General features: G+C 41.7%; 1 protein-coding gene across 2 annotated transcripts; it reads right to left on the reverse strand.

Annotated features, from left to right (window-relative positions):
- Positions 1-782: 782 nt before the first annotated feature.
- Positions 783-24,823, reverse strand: TEX26 (testis expressed 26). Of its 2 annotated transcripts, XM_027557479.1 has the most exons (7): positions 24,466-24,823; positions 20,098-20,182; positions 14,562-14,727; positions 11,922-12,072; positions 3,472-3,648; positions 3,141-3,302; positions 1,195-1,414 (listed from the first exon to the last, which is right to left on the reverse strand). In XM_027557479.1, the coding sequence occupies exons 1-7, from the start codon at positions 24,641-24,643 to the stop codon at positions 1,341-1,343; spliced, it is 993 nt and encodes a 330-aa protein (XP_027413280.1). In that variant the 5' UTR covers positions 24,644-24,823; the 3' UTR covers positions 1,195-1,340. The 2 variants fall into 2 exon arrangements, with proteins under 2 accessions (XP_027413281.1, XP_027413280.1); XM_027557480.1 differs by lacking the exon at positions 20,098-20,182 and having other exon boundaries at positions 783-1,414; positions 24,466-24,813.

Consider the following 24,823-nt stretch of genomic DNA (forward strand, 5'->3'; position numbering starts at 1 on the left):
GACCCCATGGACTGTAGCCTGCCAGGCTCCTCTGTCCATGGAATTCTCCAGGCAAGATTACTGGAGCTGGTTGCCTTCTCCAGGGGATCTTCCTGAGCCAGGACTCGAACCCAGGTCTCCTGCATTGCTGACAGATTCTTTACCATCTGAGTGGCCAGGGAAGCCCTATGCTGTGTGTAGCACTTACACTTTGTAATTCTCCTGTTCATTTTCACTTGTTTCTGATCTGTCCCTCTCTCCATGATGCAAGCTCCATGCATGTCTTTTCACTGCTAGTGTATCCCCAAGACCTACAACCCTGCCTGGCACATAAAAGGTGTTCAATAAACATTCATTGAAAAAAGGGCTCTTCAGTGTTTAATATTTGGTTCAAGATCCTGATGGAATATGGGCCATGCTCTGGAGAGTACTGGGAGGACAGGAAGTCCCACTGCACACACTAAACTGAGACAGAATCCATATGAAATTACTCGTGGGCCACAGCTACATCCCCGGTGCTCCAAGAAAGACATAAACAGGAAAAAAAAAAAAAAAAGAGAGAGAGAGAGAAATTTGGAATTAAGTAAATGCACAGAAAAAACAAACCCAGCATGAATGGCAACATGAATATAAATTAAAACATAATTCAAGATCAAAACCATTAACATGGTCAAAGAAGAATAACATGTAATAGGAAAATGAAGAAGCTCTGTGTAAGTCATAAGCACTGATAAACAACATAGGAGCCAAAAGTATGTAGCAAAAACCCCAGAAATACTAGGAGACATGATGAAAACACTTCTATTGTGGAATGTTTTTAATTTTTTTGCCTCAGAATATGACAGTTAAAATATACAATTAAGACAAAGAAGTGGCTTAAAAATAAAATTAACTATACATTTTTTCTTCCGCTATTCATGTAATACACAAATCATTCTTATACTTGGCATAAAAAATGTTTGCTAATTTTCCAAAAGCAGAGATTTGTTTTTTTAACTTTCAAATTCAAAATCAACAATAATGAATTTTTTCATCCCCTAATTATTGAAAAATTAAGAAACCTCTTCCACATAATTCCTGGTTCAAAGAGGAAACCAGAACTGAAGACACAAAGTAAGTATCCAAAAGAGAATGGCGAAAAAACATTATATCAAAACCTACTGGATGCAGTTAAAATTGGGTGGGAATAGATTGGGAGGCAAGGGATGATTTTCAGCCTTAAATGATTTTATTGTTTAAAAAGAAAACAAACAAAATTACACCAAGTCATGATGAAATTATAATTCAGAACAATTTGGATCTTATTTTTTCTTGATTATTGAGAAAAGAACTCAGTTACTTTCAGATGTTCTTCATTTGAACTACTTTTCTTTTTTATCCGTCCTTTGGCCCACATCACAGTAGGAGCGAATAAAGCGATCAAGAATCTGCCTTTCTGAAAATTATGAAGAAAAACAGGATGAAATTTTCCACTTAACTATTTCAGGGCTAAATAGAGAAATTTCTAAGGTGACAAATACCTGACAATAGTACTCTAAATATGAATTCAATGAGACCAAAAGAATCACGATAATCAAAGCTATTATGTCTAATAGCTAAAAAGACTCTTCAATATTCAACATCTCTTGAATGTAATTATTGACTAAAAAGAGCAAACAATATTCAAGGGATCAGCAAGACTTCCTGGAAAAAGCATGGATTGTGGAATGAAATAGACTTAGGCTTTTGTTCTGTGCAGCCACTCTAGTATTCTTGCCTGGAAACTTCCCTGGACAGAGGAGTCTGGCAGGTTACAGTCCATGGGGTTGCAAAGAATCAGACATGACTGAGCACACATGTGTCATCTCTATTTATTCGTTGCCTCATCTCTGAATCAAGGTACTGATACTTACCTAGCACAGGTGTTGGAACGGATGAAGAATGCTATATGTGAAGCACCTAGACAGTGCTTGTTCTGCGTGATGCGATGAGAAACAAAACAATAGAAACTATTGCTCCAAAAGTTACATGAAAGCCAGGGTTGCTTTTCTGCCTACCAGTACTGGTAGGCTTTGCAGTCTTTGAGTGATAACTGATCATGGGAGGCCCCTCTCTCCCCAGCCTCCATTTCCTCATCTGGAAATTGAAGGAGTCTTGTCTGTTTATGAACATCTATGGTCCCCTAATACTAACTACATATTTTTAAATTGTACGTGGTGGAGCTATAAAGCTTTGTCACTCCTAGAAATTACCATCTGTGCAGCCAAAACTAAGAGAAAGAAAGCATGCAAGTGATGTTTGCCTGTCCTTGTGCTCAGTGTGACGAATGCCACCTGAGGGCTAGAGATCAGGGTGTGTGTGTGTGTGTATGTGTGCACGCAGCTGAGTTACTTTCCACCTAAGTTTGCATTTGTTTTTGTGATCCCACATTGAACTTTGAATGTTTTATAATGTACATAACATGTTAGTTTGGTGATATAGGAATATGTGTCCTAGAAAGTGACCCAACCAGTCCTGAATGACATTTATCTCTTTGAGGATGAGCTACATGAAGATTTGCATGTACCCTAAGAAGACTGTCACACACACACACAAAAGCACCAAACAGGAAATAAAGATTACACAAACTAAAACAAAGCTGTGAGAGAGCACAGACTTCCACTGGAGAAATCAATTAACCACAAGAAAAAGAGAAGTCGCCCTGGAGCAGTTCAACCACAGCAAAGTGAGATCAGAAGTAAGTGAAAAGCTAGATGTTTTCTTTTTAATAAGTGGGGATATATTCACTGGGGCTTCTTCGAATAAAAACTTATTTTCAATGGGATGAGGTTTACACAAAACTATATATGTTGCATGCATGCTCAGTCATGTCTGGCACTTCGTGACCCCACAGGCTGTAGCTCTCCAGGCTCCTCTGTCCATGGGATTCTCCAGACAAGAATACTGGAGTGGGTTGCCATGCCCTCCTCCAGGGGATCTTTCTGACCAAGGGATCAAACCTGCATCTCTTGCATCTCCTGCAATAGCAGGTGGATTCTTTACCACTGTGCCACCTTTTTGTAGTCACATACATATATATTGAACACCACGGGCTAGAAGTTGGGAAAGTTTCTATTTGGTGGAAAGCCACGTATTATTATGACCTGTAATTTATCGAATAGTAACTTGAGACCTCATCTTACCTTTGTAGGAAACACCCTGAAGGTACTCTGTGACTTGAGAGGGGCTGAATGAGTTGAGAATTGTCAAGAAATCCAGGTAGGCTTTCCCGTAATCACTTTGGTAGATGGACTGCTTCTTCGTGCGCTCTTGGCTCCTCATGTGGCTGAACAGCACAGAAGGGACTAGAGAGACGCAAGGGAAGGAAAGACAAGAAGCTGTCACTGGGCAGAGAATCCCAGCCTTTATTTGTGGGACTCGCCAGGTCCCACAAATGTGTTGTGGAATGTATTGAGGAATCTCGGAATAAGAAGAGTCTACAAAATTGTTTTAAAAAGTTACAGGTGTACTCACCTAGACCTTGAGAAGCAATGGGTAGGCTCGAGTAGCATCCATATTTGAAACTAAAATCCTGTAACTCAGGAATTTTAGCTGGAATTTGGTAATTCCGTCGAAATTCTGTGTCTGCTGGTCGGGGAACTAACTTTTTCCATTCTAGAAACATCTGAGAACGCTGTTTATCCTTCTGATCTGGGGCAGAGGTACAAATGGAAGGCAATAATTACTCCTTGTAAGGTATTTCTAAATAGCATCATATTTTCATTCCATTTTGCTTCTGGCAGTAGCTTCCAATTTATCACACTCAGAACCGTCTCTTCTTGCATTTAGAGGTATGGTCAATGTATTTTTTATGGACATTTCAACCAAGAAGTAATTTTCTGCTTTATCAGGCACAGGAAGCATAGGCTAAAATGATCAGAAGTAGTTTCTAATGAATATACTGTTCATCAGTTAGGAGTGTTCTTTGTTTCTGCTTCATGGACTCAGACAGCACACCTCACTCCAGTAGTCCTGCCTAGGCTCTGGGGCTGGGGTTAGGAAGCAGAGTGAGATATTTTAGACAGGGCTATGGTTGCCATATAAAATATAGGAGTTCAGTTAAATTTGTTGTAGTTGCTATTTTGGTTGCTGCACAAGGCCCTTGCAATGGAAATGTGGAGTTAAGTTTGAATTTCAGATAATGAATAATTTTTTGTGTCTGTATAAGTACTCATTTTTTACCTGTTATTAGGACTTCCCTGGTAGCTCAGATGGTAAAGAATCTGCCTGCAAACGCAGTATTTTTGCCTGGGAAATCCTATAGACAGAGGAGCCTGGCAGGCTTCAATCCATTGGATCGCAAAGAGTCAGACACAAGTGAGACACTAATGCAATATCATTATTCAGTTTTAATTGAGCATCTTGTATTTTTATTTGCCCAATCCAGCAACCTTAGATGGGCAGTACACATCATCCCCATTACCTAGAAAAGAACCACTCAAAAAAGACCTTACTGATGGATGGTTAGGCCAGATCATTGTTATTAGTGGGTCATAATAGTATTATTCTTAGAAATAACTGCTAAGAAATATTCACTAATATGATCATTAAAACCTCTGACGCACTAGCTAAAGTCAAGTTCCACAAGCATTACCAGATTAATGAAGTAGAGAATCACATCATCTTACTTAGAATGAGCTCACCCCTAATTCTCGCTACAAAATGTTGGTTCAGAGGCACATCACACAACACCAGCCTTAATCAGAACAAAAATATTAAAAATAGGAGTATCATGAGCAATGTCACAACAGTGCTAATTACTACTGACACTAACCTTGATTCTTCTTCCAAAATAGTTTTTCAATAGGTCTTCTCGAAATAGACTCCAATGTACATTGTATATCAAGCAATATGTGATGTCATCTACTGGCACCCAAGAGCAGTTTAATATTGATTTTTTAAAGAATGATCTCCGTCCAGAACAGCACAGTGGGAAAGGGTTTCACTACATGGTGTCTCTTAATTTAGATGTTGCAGGGAGAGAGGACATGGGTACTCAATGGCCCTCATAATGACCTCATAAACTGCCTGAGGAGAAGACAAGGTTAGAGAGAAGGGAAAACTCTAGGGCTCCAAAATCAGGACACTCCTTAAGATATTTTGGACAACCGTCTGGTATTGTTGCTAGTAAGTACCATCTATATAACTCAGTTTTTGTGAATTACTAATCAGTTCAGTTCAGTCACTCAGTCATGTCCGACTCTTTGCGACCCCATGAATCACAGCATGCCAGGCCTCCCTGTCCATCACCAACTCCCGGAGTTCACTCAGACTCACATCTCTAATATCTTTATTAATAAACAAATTCCCATTTGTTGCAGATGTCTAGCCCTTTTTCCTAGCTACAACTCAAAAGCAAATGCTTTCAGTTCCTACATGTGTTCTGTGCCAAAGTTAGAGATAATGAAGTCATTGTTCTACCTTAAGACAACCTAAAATGAGTGTGATGAGAAAGAGATAGACAGGAGACATAGATACAGAATGTAATACCTTGCAACTGTAACAAATGGAGATAATACATCAGAATTACTTAGGAAGGTTATGCCAAAATATACCTGCTGAACCTCATCCCAGACATTGAGAATTTCTAGATGTGGGAGGGACCCAGGCACTTATATTATGAACAAGCTTCCCATATGCTTAAGAATCACTGACTCAGAGCTTTGGATAAGGTGCTACAGAAGCCCAGAGGGAGTGGCTTCTCTGGTAGCTCGGTGGTTAAGGCTTTACCTTCCAATTCAGGGAGTGCAGGTTCGATCCCTAGTCAAGAAACTAAGATCCCACATGCCTCCTGGCCAAAAAAACCAAAACATAAAAAACAGAAGCAATATTGTAACAAATTCAACAAAGACTTTTAAAATGGTCTGCATGAAAAATCTTTAAAAAAAGAAAAAGAAAAGAAACCCAGAGGTGGAAGGAAGATAAGAATCAAAAGGCAGATACAGTGGGAGGGGACGTGGGTAAACCTATGGCTGACTCATGTTGATGTTTGGTAAAAACCAACATGATACTGTAAAGCAATTATACTTCAATTAAAAATAAAGAAAGGCAGACACAGCAGAAGGTGTGTTTTGACGAATGGTCAGCACTGAAGCTAAAATGCACGGTGCATTTATCAAATGCAGTCTAGTTGGTGTGAATGTGAAGAATGCAGGGTAGGGAGGAACAGTAGCTGAGGGTGAAGCAGGAGGGGAAGGTTAGGATCCACACTGTGAAGGGTCTTGAGAGACTTGTCCATATAGAGCAACTGGAGATGAAGACCCAGAAATGACGAAAATCAGGCTCTGGATTTACTCTGAGTTCCTTTGAAGAGAAAGAGTAAGTCTTCATTGATCCTTAGTACATATCACCATAATAGACCTCATTAAATATTTACTAAATTGAGTGAACAAAAGAGAAAAAAGAAATGTAATTGCTATGTATTAGTAATTAATCTGAACCACACTCTAGTGACTGCCTACATGATATATGCTTACAGTAACTCTTAGTTCTTAATCCTTAACTAATGGTTTTATAGTCTTTGTAAAATTTCCTATAAATGAGTTCCTTCAGCACTATTGGGAGAAATTGCTGATACAGAAGGATCTGAGGAACACCATGTGAGTGCTGAAGTGCAGCCGTAATGTTGTTGAAGTCCCAACAGAGAAGATAACCTGACCCAGTGCCAACCCCACCCCGAGGGACTATCCCTGTGCCTCAGGAGACCAATTCCCACTGGTTTTCTTTTCCAGTTGGTAAAGGTGATAGGGCTTCCCTGGTGGCTCAGTTGGTAAAGAATGCACATGCAATGCAGGAGACCCAGCTGCGATCCATGGGTGAGGAAGTTCTCTGGAGAAGGAAATGAATACCCACTTCAGTATTCCCGCCTGGAAAATTCTATGGACAGAGGAGTCTGGTGGGCTACAGTCCATGGGGTCACAAAGAGTCAGATATGACTGAGCGACTCTTTCACACTTCCACAAAGGTGAGACCAGAGTAGTTATAGCCCAAAGGGAGAAACTTCCCCTTTGAGATAGTCCATGGAATTGCAAAGAGTCAGACATGACTGAGCAACTAAGCACAGCACATGATGTTTGATCCCTAGGTGGGGAAGATCCTCTGGAGAAGGAAATAACTACCCACTTGAGTATTCTTGTCTGGTGAATTCTATGGGCAGAGGAGTCTGGCAGGTTACAGTCCATGCAGTTGCACAGAGTTGGACATGACTGAGGCAACTTACACACACAGCACATGATGGCTGCAGAAAGGCCCCTGTAAATCCACAGCAAGGACTGTTCAAAATGACTAAGACCAAGGGCACTCAATCTATAGCCAGGTGAAAGCTAGTTCTGTTCTAATTCCTCAAAGCCAAGTTCTCAAGCCTGAATGTGTAAACAAGCCCCTTTTACTGCTTCTCACTCATTGGCCTTAATTCAATAATGAGGATTCAAAGACAAGACACAGTCTCTGTGTTTCAGAAGCTTAAAGTATTAGAGAAACAGATACATAAAAGGGAATCACAATATTATTTGATAAATGATGTGGAAGAGGAAAGAACAGGAGCTATAAAAACATGGGAGGGGCGCTGATCCAAATCTGGAGGATCAGAGAAGTCTCCTGGGAGAGAAATGAAGTTTACATTTAGACTTCAAATACGGACAGAGATAGGGCTTCCCGGGTGGCTCAGTAGTAAAGAAACTTTCTGCCAATGCAAGAGCCGCAGGACACATGGCTTTGATCCCTGGGTCAGGAAGATTCCCTAGAGGAGGAAATGGCAACCCACTCCAGTATTCTTGCCTGGGAAATCCCATGGACAGAGGGGCCTGGGGGGCTACAGTCCATAAGGTTACAAAGAGTCAGACACGAATTGGTGACTGAGCACACATGGACAGATAGGCTAAAAATAAAAGGAGGGAGAAGTCTTCACACAGAAGAGGCAGAGGGCAAAGGGCACAAGGTTACAGGAGGCATTGTAAAACTGGAGGGTAGGGGGCAGTCATAGGGGCTGGAGGACGCTGAGGGGGTGGGCAAGGACCAGATTATATAGCACTCACCTTAAGGCACTTAGCTTTTATCCTGGGGATAACGGTGGGGAGGGGGATATAACTGAAGGGTTTTAAGCTGGAAAGTGATGTCAATTGGCACATCTGGAAACTTACTATGACCCTAGTATGGACATGGACTTGAGGAGACAAAGTTGGAGAGGGGAGTGGATTAGAGGTTATCCAAGAGATAGATGATGATAGCCCGAATTAAGGCAGGGGCCGTGGGGAGGGAAAGAAGCAGATGGAGGCGAGAGATTTAGGAGGGAGTCTCGACAGGTCTGGGGTATTTATCCACACATGGGGAAATGGTAATTTGTGCTTGCAGAGAGCACAACTCTAATTGGAAGCTTAAAGACATCTTTTAAGAAGGCTGACATTTCAGATGTTTTTCCATGACCCTTTATCTGCAAGTATGGAGGTCTTTTGATTCTGTTCCCATCCAGCTTCAGAAAGTATACTTCCCAAAGATTCTCTCCATCACTCAACAAATATTTACAGGGAATGAGGCTACATGCTGTACTAGGCCCTGAGAGAATAAGAGCTTTGGGGGGCGTACTGAGTCATGGAGGAAAGAGCAAAGCACAAACAACAGGAAACAAGAATCAGTCAACACATGACTGCAGAATGCAAAGGCGACGGGCAAACAAGATGACAGCAGGCCTCTTCAGATAAATCTAGGAAAGGTCTCACAGGCAAGGTGACATTTAAGCTGGAGTCGAGAGAGTGACAAAATGAAACCGCGCCTTTCAGGCAGAGGGGACAGGCTGAGTGCTGACCAAAGGTGGGCAAGAGGTTGCAATCTTAAAGGAACTGAAAAAAGGCGCATGTCGCTGGAGACTAGTGAATGAGAGGGCTGGAGTGAAGAGGAAAGCAAGGGCCAGGCCAGGCTTGCAGGGCCTTGTGAACCAAGAGAACGAAGTGGAACAGGGATTTTATTCAAAGTGCAAAGGAAGACAGTGAAAAGAAGCAGCAGAGGTATTCGATCCAGTTTAGACTGTGAAAGAGCCTCTGGCTGCCATGTGGCGAAGGAATTGCAGGGGTCGGTAGATGATACACAAAGTTCAGTGTTAGGGGAAGAAGAAGGTGATGACTTGGAACCCTAATGAGGCCTCTACTTGATCCCCCAATACACAAAATCAGGGGCCCAAGGAAGGACTTGAGGAAGAGATACAAATGCAGAAATCCTCGGGATGATGGAGAGTTGCTTTTATAAAGGAACCAGGAACCCTAAGGAACTCTGTTAGAGGTCAAGTAGAAAAAAAGACCAAAAAAAAAAAAGAGAGAGAGAGACACAAAGAAGTAGGGGAAACCAGGAGAGTATGGTGTCACAGAAGTTCAAAGGCCGCTTGCTCCTTCTTGTTTCAAGAAGGAGCAAGCAGCCACCAACATTTCATGCTGCCAGATTATTGGGCACGTTGACAAGAGTAGCTTCAATGACCAGATGGGGCAGAGACCAGATTGGAAAGGTTTGGAAGTAAAAGAATTAGCAGTGCTTCCTATGAAACCCAGTGGATGGCAACCATGCAAATGACTCCTCCCTCCCCACACTTGACCAGACTGAGAGCAGATTGGAGAGGTTAACACATTTTTAGAAGATGGAAACCAAATAGAGATGCAGCAATTGAGTTAGCAAAGTAGGGAAAGCTGAAATGAAGGGACTGCAGAAGGGGTTAACAAAATTAACCCACATAGCAAATCCACACAGCAAATCCACATGAGCTAATCCACACAGCAAAACTGCAGCAGGCTCAAAGTCAGAGGGAATTGGTTCAGTGGAAGGCTGGTATGGAGGCTCAGGGCAGAAAATGGGTGATCTTGGTCAAAACTTGGATACAGAGTGGTTAGAATTCCCTGAATCACCTTCTTGACCTCATGGTAGTCACATGATTACCCTTCCTAGACAGGTTCTTGGAGCAAAACTGAACCAAAGAAGCTCTGGATTCAGGGACACCAGGCACAGCAGAAGGTGATGTACTGAGATGTTGGACCAGGTAAAAATGGATTTAGTGAGTGTGACAGGCACATAGAAAACTAAGCATTTTAAAAGAATTAATTATTAAATATCAATCACCTCAGATATGCAGATGACACCACCCTTATGGCAGAAAGTGGAGAGGAACTCAAAAGCCTCTTGAGGAAAGTGAAAAAGGAGAGTGAAAAAGTTGGCTTAAAGCTCAACATTCAGAAAATGAAGATCATGGCACCTGGTCCCATCACTTCATGGCAAATAGATGGGGAAACAGTGCAAACAGTGTCAGACTGTATTTTGGGGGGCTCTAAAATCACTGCAGATGGTGACTGCAGCCATGAAATTAAAAGACGCTTACTCCTTGGAAGGAAAGTTATGACCAACCTAGATAGCATATTCAAAAGCAGAGACATTACTTTGCCAACAAAGGTCCGTCTAGTCAAGGCTATGGTTTTTCCAGTGGTCATGTATGGATGTGAGAGTTGGACTGTGAAGAAAGCTGAGTGCCGAAGAATTGATGCTCTTGAACTGTAGTGCTGGAGAAGACTCTCGAGAGTCCCTTGGACTGCAAGGAGATCCAATCAGTCCATTCTGAAGGAGATCAGCCCTGGGTGTTCTTTGGAAGGAATTATGCTGAAGCTGAAACTCCAGTACTTTGGCCACTTCATGTGAAGAGTTGATTCATTGGAAAAACCTCTGATGCTGGGAAGGATTGGGGGCAGGAGGAAAAGGGGACGACAGAGGATAAGATGGCTGGATGGCATCACCGACTCGATGGACGTGAGTTTGAGTGAACTCCGGGAGTTGGTGATGGACAGGGAGCCTGGCGTGCTGCGATTCATGGGGTCGCAAAGAGTCGGACACGACTGAGTGACTGAACTGAACTGAACTGAATGGTAAAAAAAGCAAAAGAGAACTAAAAGGAAATATACCCATAAAATATCATTTGGCTCAGCAGTGTTTGTTGTTGCTGCTATTTAGTCTCTAAGTCGTGTCCAACTCTTTGTGACCCCATGGACTATAGTCTGCCAGGCTCCTCTGTCCATGGGATTTCCAGGCAAGGATACTAGAGTGGGCTGCCATTTCCTTCTCCGGGGGATTTTCCTGACTCAGGGATCAAACTCATGCCTCTTGCTTTGGCAGATGGATTCTTTACCACTGAGCCACCAGGGAAGCCCAAGCAGTGTTAACATAATTATAATATATCATATGATCATAATTATAATATAAACACTAGCAATTGCATTAACTCCAAATTTGTAATATACTTATATTGAGAGGATGGATGGAGGGGACATGAGAAAGAATTGTAGGAGGACCACATCCTCAGTTACTATAACTGAAGTCCATCATAATGCCTAAGACTGATGAATCAGAAAGAGTAGTGCGAGGATATGATTTTAAAATACAGAGGATCCCATAAGAATAAATAGTTGAAAGGATGGAAATTGATAGTCAGTGGGAGTAGGACCGAGAGTGGATGGGGGAGGGGTCAGGGAATTGCTATTTCACTGTGAACCTGTAGGTAACTATTAGATTTCACTCTATGCACATATCAGTTTAATAAAAGGAATTTTAACATAAGAGTTTTTAAAATGGTAAACCAGCAGTAAATAATTGAAGACAGAAGGCTTAACTCAACCCCATCATCTTCTCCTGGCTCATCCTTGTCCTTTGGACACAAGAAGCCTTTCCTGACCTCTTCCTCCAGTGTTAGGCTGATGTCCTACTGTGCACCCACAGAACCCCGCATTTCCCACAACATGCACCTTTTTATAGGTGCTCACTAGGTCAACTCTTGTTTGCAAAATTGCCTTTCTCCACGTCTATACTGTGAGTGTCTTGAGGGAAGAGACCACATCTGTGTTGCTCACCATGGAGACTCCGGTGCCTAACATTTTACCAGGGAAAGGAGAAAAATGAACGTTTACCCATCGATCGGTCCACAAAATCTCTCTTTGTGATGGAAATAAACTGATTTCCTATTGCCTTCCGAACTTCTTCCATTGATGCAGCAATTTTCCAGGGAAAGTAGCTCTTTAATGAGGTTGTTGATTGAGGTAGTGTCCAGAGAAAGAAGTCCTATGGATACAAACACAATTTTCAAGAAAATCCACAGGGTTTCACCTTATGGAATGAAGAACACATGTGTTTTTGTATGTATGTGCTAAGTCACTTCAGTTGTGTTCAACTTTTGTGACCCCATGGATTGTAGCCCGCCAGACTCCTCTGTCCATAGGATTCTCCAGGCAAGAATACTGGAGTGGGTTGCCATTTCCTCTTCCAGGGGATCTTCCCAACCCAGGGATTGAACCCAGGTCTCTTACATCTCCTGCATTGGCAGGTGGGTTCTTTACCACTAGTGCCACCTGGGAAGTGTTTTTGTATACACATTCTTTTGAGTTCTTTACACCCAGCTACCACGATGAAGTTGCAGTGTCTTGCAGAGCCATCATCTGACCCAGCTGTAACATGGAGCTTTGTCATTTCTTTCATTTTTCATGTGGAAGACAAGAAAATATGGCTGGGAGAAGTGATCATATTCTAAATATATTTTATAGGTATATAAGGTTTCTGGATGCATAGAATGTGGGATGTGAAGCAAAACAATGGGCCAAAAATGCAGAGAGGCCTCAGAAGAGTAAATAATGCAATAGACTCTCAACTTAGGTGATGGGAGAGTCTACAGGCTGGCAGAGGAACACTCATTGGCTTAGACAGCACAGGACCCTCCCACTCTGGCTCTTATTGGTTGAGACAGCACAGGACACCCTGCCACCCTGGCTGCCATTTGTTGAGAGCCTTCAATAACACTTAAAGGGAAAATAAATGCTGTCCAGTATGTATATGTATGTCATATGTATACATATACAGTGTAATATTGTAACTATTTGGCATTAATTATAAATCTTAAGGAAAATACTCAAGAGGTAAATAGATTATATGTGGGTGCCATGAGGAACCAAATTAAATGGGGCATGTGTGTGTGTTCTAATGACTCCAAAGTCTACATCTAAAGCTCACCTTTTCCATTCGAGTCATAGATTTGTGCATTCAACTGCCTATTGGACATATTCTCACCCAACATGCCTTCAACTGAGCTCACATTTCCCCTAAAACCTTCCCCACCAAACCTGGTCCTCCTGAAAGTTCCAGTTCAGTAAATAGCATCAGCATAGACCCAGCCATCCAAGTAAAAACAGAAACAGCATCCTTCTTTCACTGCCCACCTTGTCTTTTACATCATTTCAGTCATCAAATCCTGACCTTAAATTCTACTGACCTGACCATCAAATTCTACTACCTTATTACCCATTGAACATGTCCAGGTGGCTCCATCCCAGGTGGCACCATGCCATGTGGAAACCCAATAAATGAAATCCTTTGCTACAATTGAGCTTTGCCTTTTATGATGCGAGAAGGGTACACAGTACCTAGAAAACAGAGAGAAGGTCAGCTACTTTCATTTAGTGGAGAAGGAATTCTAGCTGGCTCTTTTTAAACTAAGCCTATGAGTTACCTTGGTGGACAAGAGAAGAGCATTCTGGATAATCAAAATAGTATAAATTGTGATGGTTTGAGAATGCATATACCAAATACAAATACTTGTACATACCTGTTCATAGCAATTTTGTTCATAATAGCCAAAAGGTCAAAGTCACTCAGTCATGTCCAACTCTTTGTGACCCCATGGACTACATGTCCATGGAATTCTCCAAGCCAGAATACTGGAGTGGGTAGCTGTTCCCTTCTCCAGGGGATATTCCCAACCTCGGGATCGAACCCAGGTCTCCCACATTCCAGGCAGATTGTTTAGCAGCTGAGCCATCAGGGAAGACCAAGAATACTGGAGTGGGTAGCCTATCCCTTCTCCAGCATATCTTCCTGATTCAAGAATCAAACCGAGGTCTCCTGCAGTGCAGGCGGAGTCTGCAGCCAAAAGGTGGCAACAACCCAAATGTCAATCAATAGATAAATGGATAAACAAATTGTGGTATATACATACAATAGAATATTATTCAACCACAAAAAGGAATGAAGTGCTGATAGATGCGACAATGTGAGTGAACTTTGAAAATGATGTTTTTAAACAATGCTAAGTGTGAAGCCAGACACAAAGGTCATATATGGTATGAGTCCACATATAAAATATCTAGAATATCAGCCATAGAGACAGAAAGCAGATTGATAGTTGCCAGAGACAAGGGGAGAGAGAAATAGGAAGTAATTTCTTAATGGGTACAGGGTTTCCTCTTGGGATTATGAAAATATTTTGAAATGTGATAGAGATGGTGGTTGTATAACATTATGAATAGCAATTGCCAGTGATTTGTTTACATGAAAATGGTTAATTTCATGCTACATGAATTCCACTTTAATTAAAAAATATTTCTTATTTAGGGGGATAAGGGAGAAGTAGTTAGAAATAATTGTGAGAAAGTGAGCAAAAAATAGTCTAAGAAGGACCACAGCTGTAGATGATGAAGGATATTTGGGATATATCCAAACTCTCATTCTTATGGATTATGGATATAATATTAAAGTCAAAAGATATGTAGATAGTATCTTACCTGACTAGGGTAAGATCTGTGGTTCTTGATTCCTCTTGAAGTCCCAACATTGATCGAATCCTCTTTAGAATATGGTTTCCAGACATACTCATCATTGTACTGTGTTTGATTAGGAATAGGATCACCAAGTGAATATGTATATCCTAGCCTTCTGGTACTTTTCTGACTATAAGAAAAGAGTAGAAACCAAACTAAGATTTACATAACAAATTTCACAACAGTACACGTGTCAAATAATTTTTCAAAGATTGGCTAGCTTAAGGCTTGATGCCAGAAATAATTCAATATCTAGGTTTCCCTGAACAAAGCAATCCTGTATCTTAGGATGGCCCTTAACAAAAGTATGGGAGGCCTAATATGAAATTTAAAAGAATAATCTGAAATTCATTAAAGTTTTAAATTAATTTTTTTTTTAAAGAACTGAGTACTCTTCTGTATAAACAAGTAGTTCAGTGTAACCAGATACTTGGTAAAGAAAAGTTTCTATGAAAAGTATTCCAGTTAATAAAAGGAAGAAATATAAGAATTAGGATACCAATGGTTTTCAAGTCCCTACTGAAATAATGAAATGATCAGTAGTTGCCACTGTGAATATACACACAAAAAAACACCTATTAAATATTTTTGTTAAAATACCCAACCTGAATCAGATGAAGTCTTTGGAATATCAGATTACAGGAAATATATGAAAAAGAGGATGTTTTTAAATGACATGATGAGGGTGGAGTCAGAAAAATCCAGAAGAATAACTTGCTTCTTTGACAAAGAAATTCTCAAAAAAAAAAAAAAAAAGAAAGAAAAGTAGAGAAACCTGTAGATTAAGTGAATAAAGATAATACAATGCATAGACCTTGTCTGGATTCAATTTCTAGCCAACTTTTTTTTTTTTTTTAATTATGAGACAATTGGGGGAAATTTTATTGCTGATTGGCTATTTGAGATTAAGGAATTGTTTTAGGTGACATAATGGTATTGTTACATATTTTTAAAGAGTCTTTATCTTTCAGAGAGACATAAAAACATATTTAGAATTGTGTGTGTGTTGGTCACTCAGTTGTGTCCAACTATCTGCAACCCCATGGACTGTAGCTCACCAGGCTCCTCTGTCTTTGGGATTCTCTAGACAAGAATACTGGAGTGTGTTCCCATTCCCTTCTCCAGGGTATCTTCCTGACCCAGGGATCAAACCTGGGTCTCCTGCATTGCAGGCAGACTCTTCACCATCTGAGCTATCAGGGAAGCCCAAATATTTAGAATTAGCATGATATAATGCCTGGATTTTGCTTCAGTATTATTGAGTGGGAAGGCTAAGTGGAGGATATACATTAAAAATGTCCATGTGTTGTTGATTATTATAGCTGGATGATAATTGGGAATTTATTGTATATTCCTTTTTCTATGTCTAAAATATTTCATGTTGACTTAAGAAAAAAAAAAAAAGAGGAATGGGTTAGATTCAGGTTATGTTTGCAAGAAACCAAACATCTGGAAAGTGGGATCCATCTGGATGCTGGACTGTTTCACTTGTCATTCAGATGAGCAGATGCAAGCATGACTGTGGTCCTAAATCAAACCGAAGTCATCAAAGGTACATGAAGATTTTTGCAAAGGGAACACAGAACAGATTACTTTAAAGGAATCAATTTGCACATCTGCATTTCTCAGTATACTCTTTCCTAATGTGTCTCCCCAAGTACAAATCTGCATATCTATGTGGGTCTTTCCCGCATCTCCCATCTCTTGCTCCCTGCATTCTTCTTCATCACTATACTTCGGGGTGTAAGCTGCCAACCATGAGAAGGGTGCCTGGCAAAGGGAAACTTCATTATAGTGCTTTCAGGGAACCCTCTTGTAACCCAAATTTCATACACTTACCCAGGACTTGCTGTTCTAGGTCAAGAGTAAAGGGTGGGACTATAACCAGAGTATTCTGGCCTGTGTGGGGATGTCCTGTATGTAGGTATGCTGTAGATGGTGTGGCTGAGAGTAACAGCTAGTTTTCCCTTTCCTAACAACTATCAAATGTTCATCCCTCTCTAAGGAGAGCTTCTAAGAGAGCAGAGAATATAGATTGCTGAAAATGGCTCTTTCACTCACATCTTTAAATGTAAGCATTTTTCCAGCTTTTAAAAAAGTCCCTAGGATATGTCGATAGCAGGAAAGAAGAGCATCTCTGTGAAGATGAAACAGTACAGGATGTCAATGCTGATTCTTTTCAGTGTAACTGGAATCTTTCTGAGACTATCACATTTTTAAAGATTTACTGTATAAAACTGGTACATGAAAATCTTGTGATCTTTTTTCAGATTTTTTTTATTCGTCATTCAATAAGATACTTAAATCTACTTTTTTAACCCATATGTATTATAAAACATTTACTTCAATATAGCCAATCCTCATTTTATTTTATTATGTAAAATATTTAATACATGAAAGTATATGCTAGCTTGTCATACTATTAATTTTACATGTATGCTGCTGCTGCTGCTAAGGCGCTTCAGTCATGTCTGACTCTGTGCAACCCCATAGACGGCAGCCCACCAGGCTCCCCCATCCCTGGGATTCTCCAGGCGAGAACACTGGAGTGGGTTGCCATTTCCTTCTCCAATGCATGAAAGTGAAAAGTGAAAGTGAAGTCGCTCAGTTGTGTCTGACTCTTAGCAACCCCATGGACTACAGCCCACCAGGCCCTCCATCCATGGGATTTTCCAGGCAAGAGTACTGGAGTGGGGTGCCATTGCCTTCTCCTTTACAAGTATAACTATATGCTAACCTATATAACTTTTTCTTTCATTAAATGCATAGTAAATATTTGTTTGGTATCTAAAGAAATCAATTAAATTGTTTCTGATTTTTATGCATGGTATTATTTAATTATTTGCCGAAGTCAAGCACCAGAGTTCTGCACACATGAGAACATATTTAACTAAGAAACCTCATTTTTTTTTTCATACTCCTCACTTCAAAGATAGCTTACATATATAGCTATACATTTCACTGTATTATTTTTATTACTTGGATATAATTAATCATATTAGACTTAAATCACTTTACACTTCCCCTGTCTACTTTTAATAATCTTCACTAAAATATGCATTCCATAATTTATCAGTAGTTTTCATAATATTTCTCAAAACATATTTTAACATTTATTTGAACTATAAGTGTAGCCAGGTTTTATTTTGACAGGAGGTAACCTAATTTCACTTGCTGGTTGGACAATGACTGATTTTACCAGCTAGGTAAGCCTGGTGTAAATTACATGAGTTAAATCTTCAGCTCAAAGTTTTGGATAAAAATAGATTTAAAGTATGTAATGATAAAAAAAAATATCATATTGGAAAACATTTACTGAAATTAATGTTCTTATTTTCCAAGTCCTTTTTGAGTATATAATATGAAATAAGTTTCTTCCAAGTGAAGGAGTAACAGACGTAATTTAATAATCATTTGTTAAGACATGCCTTTTCATGTCTCAGAAAATGAGATAGGGAATAACTCAATAACTGGATGACAAATCATCTAATTATTTGCTTTCAATAAAAGTGAAGGAGTACCCAACCAAGCTGTCAGCCAATCAATCATTAAAAATCACCTGTGATTTTGCCATAAAACCCATTAAGAGTTCAGAGTATTGAATGGCAATGCTTCACTAAAACTCCTTTCATTCACATCTACTTAATTATGAGAACAAGTCTTCTCAATATGAGCATTTATAAATAAAAAAAGTAAGCAGGAAAAATTGATGCTGAGTGTGGTCTTATTCCAAAAATAATAACACTCAAATATGGAGACATAAAGTAATTGAAAACAAAACATCCCCATTTATCTCATTAAGATGCAATTCCAAAAAATTTACTTTTTGTGTTTAGTAATTATCAACAATTTGTAATGTGTTGATTGCTTTCAGCAATTCTGTACTAAAAATAATGTGATAACTCAATACTTGGAGTCATATAACATGTTTAAAAATTAATTTCAATTAATATACTGAAACAGTTGCAAAGAGGCATAATGGAGTGATCAATAAATTGCCTTCAAACACAAAATATATTAGAGCAGGGTAAAATTCTATGGAGGAAGTGGACTGGGAGTAAGAGTTCAAGAAGGAAAGAGAACGAAATAAATAATCTATTAAAGAAGAGCTTGTTTGTATATATTTTTTAAAGGGTCAGAGAGCATCAATTTGCTAAGATGGTTAGATTACTCACTGGTTATATGTAAAGAAACGATTTAATGGTCTTGTTTTAAAATGTCAATATTCAGGATGGGTTGGAAGTTTTATGTTTTACAGCTATTTTAATTTATGATGAGAACTTTCCTGTGAACTTTAAAAAGACGTGAATTTGAAGACCACTAATCTAGACTCCGTAAGTACCCATTTGGTTCTGGCTTTCATCCCAAATGTTTCCTCTTCAGACAACCGTTACTGTCAGATGGTAAATCTCCCCGTAGGGGACATAATGTGACTCAGTGGGATAGCAAGCAACTCGGAAATCAAGAGCCTTGCAGCCCTGTGCTTTATGGAAGTCTGTCATAAATATTAGGCTGGGGGAAAATGAACAGAAATCTGGGGGGTAACTTCTTCATGCTAGCCAGGAGACTAGTGTGTTCAACTTGTCCTCAGAACAAACACGTTAGTCAGGAGTCATCATTCCCACTTTGCCAACCTTAAAACTTTTAGCCGAAGTAAAACTGGGCTTGTTACTTGTCTAAGGTAGCAGAGAAAATAAGGGCTAATTAGAACAGGGTGCTGAGGTTCAGCTCAGAACCCATTTCTGCCTGACTGCACTGCTGCAGTCTGGCCAGTATTCCATTGGACTTCTCAACAACGTGCACTTCTAAGGTGAAAAGATCCTCTACATTGGAAGCAATCTACAGAGTAAATACGGGCAAGGGAGGGTCCTCCATGCTGATTTCCCATTAATCACTGATGCCATGAAAGATGGCAGCCCCACCCTTGCTCACCCACCAGCGAGCTTAGAGGGGCAGCTGATGGAGAGAAATTCCCACCACCCTCGGTTCAGGTGGAGCTGGGGAGAAGCTGCAAGGCAATATTGCTTTAGGAACCAATAGTTGGAGGGGTGAAGGTAAAGGTAAGCGGACCTTGACCTTGTTCGACCTTCTGAGACTACAGTTGGCTGGAAGTGCTAACAATTCCTCACTTGTCCATTCATTCAGTTGTTATTGCCTACCTCCTATAAACCAGGTAACAGACTCAATTCATGCTCCATGTTTGGGTAGCACAATTATATTAACTATATACTGACTCTGTTGTAAAGCATGACACACAGTGGCTTTATGAAGGATCCGTGTATTAAATTTCTAAATCTCCCTATAGGGGCTTGGGATACTGTTTTAAGGTGAAAACCCTCTCTGACGCTTGGAGGAGACCTGTGTGTGCATCGGGTCTTATCTGAATGCATTTTCTATAAGCCTTCTCTGACTACTCTTTATCAGTTTTGGACTCTGAATAATAAAAGACAGGTGAACAAGTTCAAGTGTGTACATCAATGTGGCACGAACAGGGAGGTACCGAAACAAAGCAGGTGCTGTTCCTGTCTTAGGTGTGAATGCAGTCCTCATCGTGGTGGCATAAGAATCCCAACTGGTATCACCTGCTAAGAGCACAATAAACTGGTTTTAAATGTGGCAGACAGCATAGTTTGATCAAATGTTATTTCAATACTTAACACAATTTTGCAAGAGACAAACATTTTGGGTGGTAATGTAGAGTCTAAAGGAATGAAGGCCAACTTGTGAGCTCCACCAGGGAAGAAGGGAAGCTCAATTTAATCATCTGAGTTTCCCCCCTAAATAAAACTGTGTTCAGCCGTGTCTGATCCTTTGAGACCCCATGGACTGTAGCCCGCCAGACTCCTCTGTCCATAGGATTTCCTGGGCAAGAATACTGGAGTAGTTTGCCATTTCCATCTCCAGGGGATCTTCCCGACCCAGGGATCCAACCCATGTCGCCCACATTGGCAGGCAGATACTTTACCACCGAGCCACCAGGGAAGCCCTCCTTTAAGTTACTCGAATAAGTCTATTGTTTTCCTTGAGAATTCACATTGGCTGTTTTCAAGAATTTGAGCAATACATAAAAATATAAAGGGAGTTCACCTGAAATTCTATCATCGTAATGCACTCACTATCACTGTTTTAATGCCTGACTTTTCATGCATCATATTGGATACATCTGTAAAGGCATGAACTGATTTTACACAAAGGGGGTCATAGTTTGCAAGTCAGGTTCTCTCCTGGAGCCCTTCTCCGTACTCCTTCCTGCTCATGCTGTCCTCACCCTCCATCCATCCCTCCTCCCAGGTTAACAGTTGTGCCTGTTTCTTTCCAGACTTTCAGACCAGCAGACATAATCATATACAGATTGATATATATGTACATCAATTCGGTAATAAACTGGTTTGTAAAATATTTTTTAAATTTCCCCTATTCTTTATTTATTTTTAATTTTTTGGCTATATGACATGGCATGTGGAATCTAGTTCCCTGGCCAGGAATCAAACCCATGCCTCCTGCCTTGGAAGTGTGGAGTCTTAACCACTGGACTGCGAGGGAAATCCCAATGTATTGGGCTTTAGTCCTATTTCGTTTTACAAAACAGGCTCATCCTACACAAAGTAACCTTCATGTATCTCTTCTATCTGTCACTTAATAGCATGATATGAAAATCCCTCGTCTGCTGCAGCTCCAATTCGTTCTTTGTAATGACTGCGCAAGATTGTATAGTATGGTGAAGTCACTCAGTTGTGTCCCACTCTTTGCGACCCCATGGACTGTAGCCCACTAGGCTCCTCTGTCCATGGGATTTTCCAGGCAAGAATACTGGAGTGGGTTGCCATTTCCTTCTCCAGGGGATCTTCGTGACCCAGGGATCGAGCTAGAGTCTTCCACATTGCAGGCAGACTCTTTACCAGCTGAGCCACCAGGGAATCCCATTGTATGGTATAGATGTTCTGTAAAGCTGTGAGAGTGGGTGAGCTCAGCAAGGGACGGAGTGTCATTAGAAGAGCTGATGTCCGAAGGCTGAAACCCAGGCCTGTCCAATGTCAAGAGGTTTGGGAGATGAGGAGCAGCTGGAGAAGGAAGCTGAGAAGAGTGTAAGATGAGCAGAGAACCAGGAGGCTGTGGATGGCGGAAGGAAAAAGGAGGTTCCAGGAGGAGGGAGGGACCACCTACAAGGCAAATGCCCCTGGCAGACCCAGGAGAGTGTGGACAGAGAATTCACTGCTGTGCTTAGTCACTTAGTCATGTCTGATTCTTTTCAACCCTATGTACTATAGCCTGTCAGGCTCCTCTGTCCATGGGATTCTCCATGCAAGAATACTAGAGTGGGTTGCCATGCCCTCCTCCAAGAGATCTTCCCAACCCAGATATCAAAGCCAGGTCTCCTGCATTGGCAGACCCTAGAACTGATCTGCCCAACCTCTCATTGCCAACAGAGTACCACCAAATTACTTGGGAATATAGTTTTAAATTTTAATTTAGTGGTCATTTGCTCCTTCATAGCTTGGCAGTTACCTGTGGCTTTTTACATTTCACTAACACCGGGGTGAAATGATCTCTTCACATTTGGTGAGTTTCACCTCCACCTGAGGCTCCCCTAATCTAATGAAAGGCTTAGCCCCTTCCTGTCATGCTCTGTCCCTCTGCTTGCAGACTCCTGTCTACTCTCTGATCCCGTCATACTAGAAATGACATTATCCTTTGATTCTCCTGCTTCACTTTACACTTTAAAGCATTTTATTCCAATTGCAGAATTAATGCTCTTTGTTGAGAGAATTTCAAGCATAGACAAGTAAGTGGGGAAAAACTGTGAGGCGGTGCTGCTCTCTAAAGAACCATCACTGAGCCTGAAGCTCTGAGTTTGACAGAGAAATCAGGAAGTTTTTTCTAAGCAAGCAACACCAACCTAGGCCCCATCACTCTTGGCAGACGCAAGGAAGGATGTGAGGTGAGGAACATCCTGGATTATCTGTTGGACCCTAAATGCAATTTCAACATCCTCATAAGAGAGAGGCAGAGGGAGGTTGAGGAGGCCATTGTGAGCATGCAGGCTGAGACTGGAGTGATGGGGCCACAGGTCAAGAGTGCCGACAGCCACCAGAAGCTGGAAGACGCAAGGCAGGACTCTCCCCGGAAGCCACCAGAGGGGGTGCAGCCATGTCAATAGCTTGATTTCAGGCTTCTGGTCTCCAAAATGTAAGAAAATTAATTTCGGTTGTTTTCAGCGACCCGTTCATGTTAATTTATGATAGCCTTTGGAACGAATACAGCACTTAAGAGCCCAGTCGATAGTAAGAGTTCGATAGCAATAAGCCCACGGTGGTCATCATCGACCTCATCCTATTTTGAGACCAGACCTGGGCAGTGACACATCAGACCCACCTTTTGGAGGGTGACCCTTCCATCAGTGGAGGATGGAGCAGCATGGAGTGACTGTTAGACACTTGGGACTGGGTGTGAAGGGGCAAACTCCCCCAGGGGAAGAGGCACTTTGGAGGCAGAATCAACGAGACCTGGTGATGACCTTGAGGTGTCAGCGCCCTCCCCTCTACTTTGAGCAGCTGGGATCCTCCTCACTGCACTTCTGTGTCTAGGAGGACAAGGAGTGTAATTTTGTACATGAGTCTGAGGCTCTCCTGTGACATCCAATGGCCTGTGGTAGACAGATGAATATTTTGGTCTGAGATTGAGGAGGAGTTTATGAGCTAAAGATTAGAGAGCCATGAATTGGCACTTGAAGCCCTGTGGCAGGATGTGGCCACTCAGAGTATGTAAACCAAGAGGGATACACCTTGGAGGATCGCAACATTCCCAGACAAGAGAGGGGAGAGCAGACAGTGAAAGAAACCAAGACAGCATGGCTAGATAGGGAGATGAGATTCAAGGGGAATGCGAAGGGGGAGATCCTGGTGAGGAGCACCCCCCACACACACACACACACATGCACCTTCCTCTGCCTCTCCTGTTTGCCTGGACACCACAGAGAAACTCGGTGTTGTAAATATTTTTGTATTATTTTTTTTTTCATCTGCTATTTGTAATTTACAAAGGGATGAATGGGATGAAAGTATACATTTCATTCATTCTCCCGGGACTGCAATCCTAGGGAATTTACAGTTGAACAATCCCCACTGCTCTGGAGCCACCAGGGAACCACAATTACCCAGCTAGAGGGCTGCAGTGGGTTATTATTGCCATGAGAAAGGCCAGGATGGAGCTGACTACACAGTAACCACGCCACTAGCCTCACAGCTAGAGTGGCTCTCCCTCCAGCGACACAAAAAGCTGAGTTAGGAAACCCGCAGCATTTGCATGCAGAGTTAGTATTAAAAGCACTGCCTCTGTTAGATACAAGATCCCTTTGAAAGAAAGGGATGCGAAGATTAGAAGCCAGTACCAAAGGCTCTAGTTCCCAGCCTCTGCTGCCTATGCGCCTGGGGGTCGCGTCTCTGCATTCTTCAGCCCTGCCCCCCTTTCTGGGCTGTTTCTCAGATCCTGCCTGGGGTCAGGGTTCCCCCTGGGTCTGCTCTCTTCAGAGCTCCCCACCACCGTTTCGTCTTTGTCTTTAGCCTTGTTCTCCCAAAGGTGTCAGTCCTCCCTTTCCCTTGTACCCTCCTGGGCATTTCACGGGGCGTTTAAACAACTGAGCGTTTTAGGGAGGGGTTTGGCAGGAGTTAGGGCGAAGGGCTGGGGAGAGGCAAGGTCATGAAGGCCCTTTCATTCTCCCTGAATTCCCAGCCTCTATTTAAATTGAGTTCCATCCATAAGATCGCGGTATCTTGAAGACCTGGGCAGCCTTCGCCCTAGGTACCCCAGCTCCAGGAGAGACCCCGCCCCCGAACCTCGCCGGGCCAGGTGGCAGGATCCGCAGGCTTACTTGGCCGTCTCTTGTTGCCATATTGAGAAGGGCACGCATCTTCCGGCCCAGGCTCTGCCATTCTTGCTCCAAGAGGCCGTCGTCGCGGGGCGCTTTCCACCAGCTCGACTGGGTGCTGCGGTGGAGGCTGTTTTGTGACGCGTCGCCATGGAGACGCAGGAGGGTCCCGACAGCTCATCTCCGGTGCACCGAGGTGCTGAGCGCTTCACCAGGCCGGCTGAGGACACTGTGCGATGGTAAAAAGATGTGTTTCTAGTGCCATGGATACCCTACTTTTGTGTATTTGTGTAATTCATGCAATAAGCTTTCCTGAGCACTGTCATACATTTGGGAAGAGGAGCAAAAGGGGATTAGACTG

Source organism: Bos indicus x Bos taurus, chromosome 12, assembly GCF_003369695.1.
Source record: "Bos indicus x Bos taurus breed Angus x Brahman F1 hybrid chromosome 12, Bos_hybrid_MaternalHap_v2.0, whole genome shotgun sequence".
NCBI lineage: Eukaryota > Metazoa > Chordata > Mammalia > Artiodactyla > Bovidae > Bos > Bos indicus x Bos taurus.

What these genes read in the sequence shown, in the direction of transcription:
- TEX26 (XM_027557479.1), bottom strand. Translation starts at nt 24,643, where the DNA reads ATGAGCTGTCGGGACCCTCCTGCGTCTCCATGGCGACGCGTCACAAAA. An exon ending in TGGCAACAAGAGACGGCCAA is followed by an intron (nt 20,183 to 24,465) that starts GTAAGCCTGCGG and finishes TTGTGCTCTTAG; the next exon opens with CAGGTGATACCAGTTGGGAT. An exon ending in TCAGGGTGTTTCCTACAAAG is followed by an intron (nt 1,415 to 3,140) that starts GTAAGATGAGGT and finishes CATAATTTTCAG; the next exon opens with AAAGGCAGATTCTTGATCGC.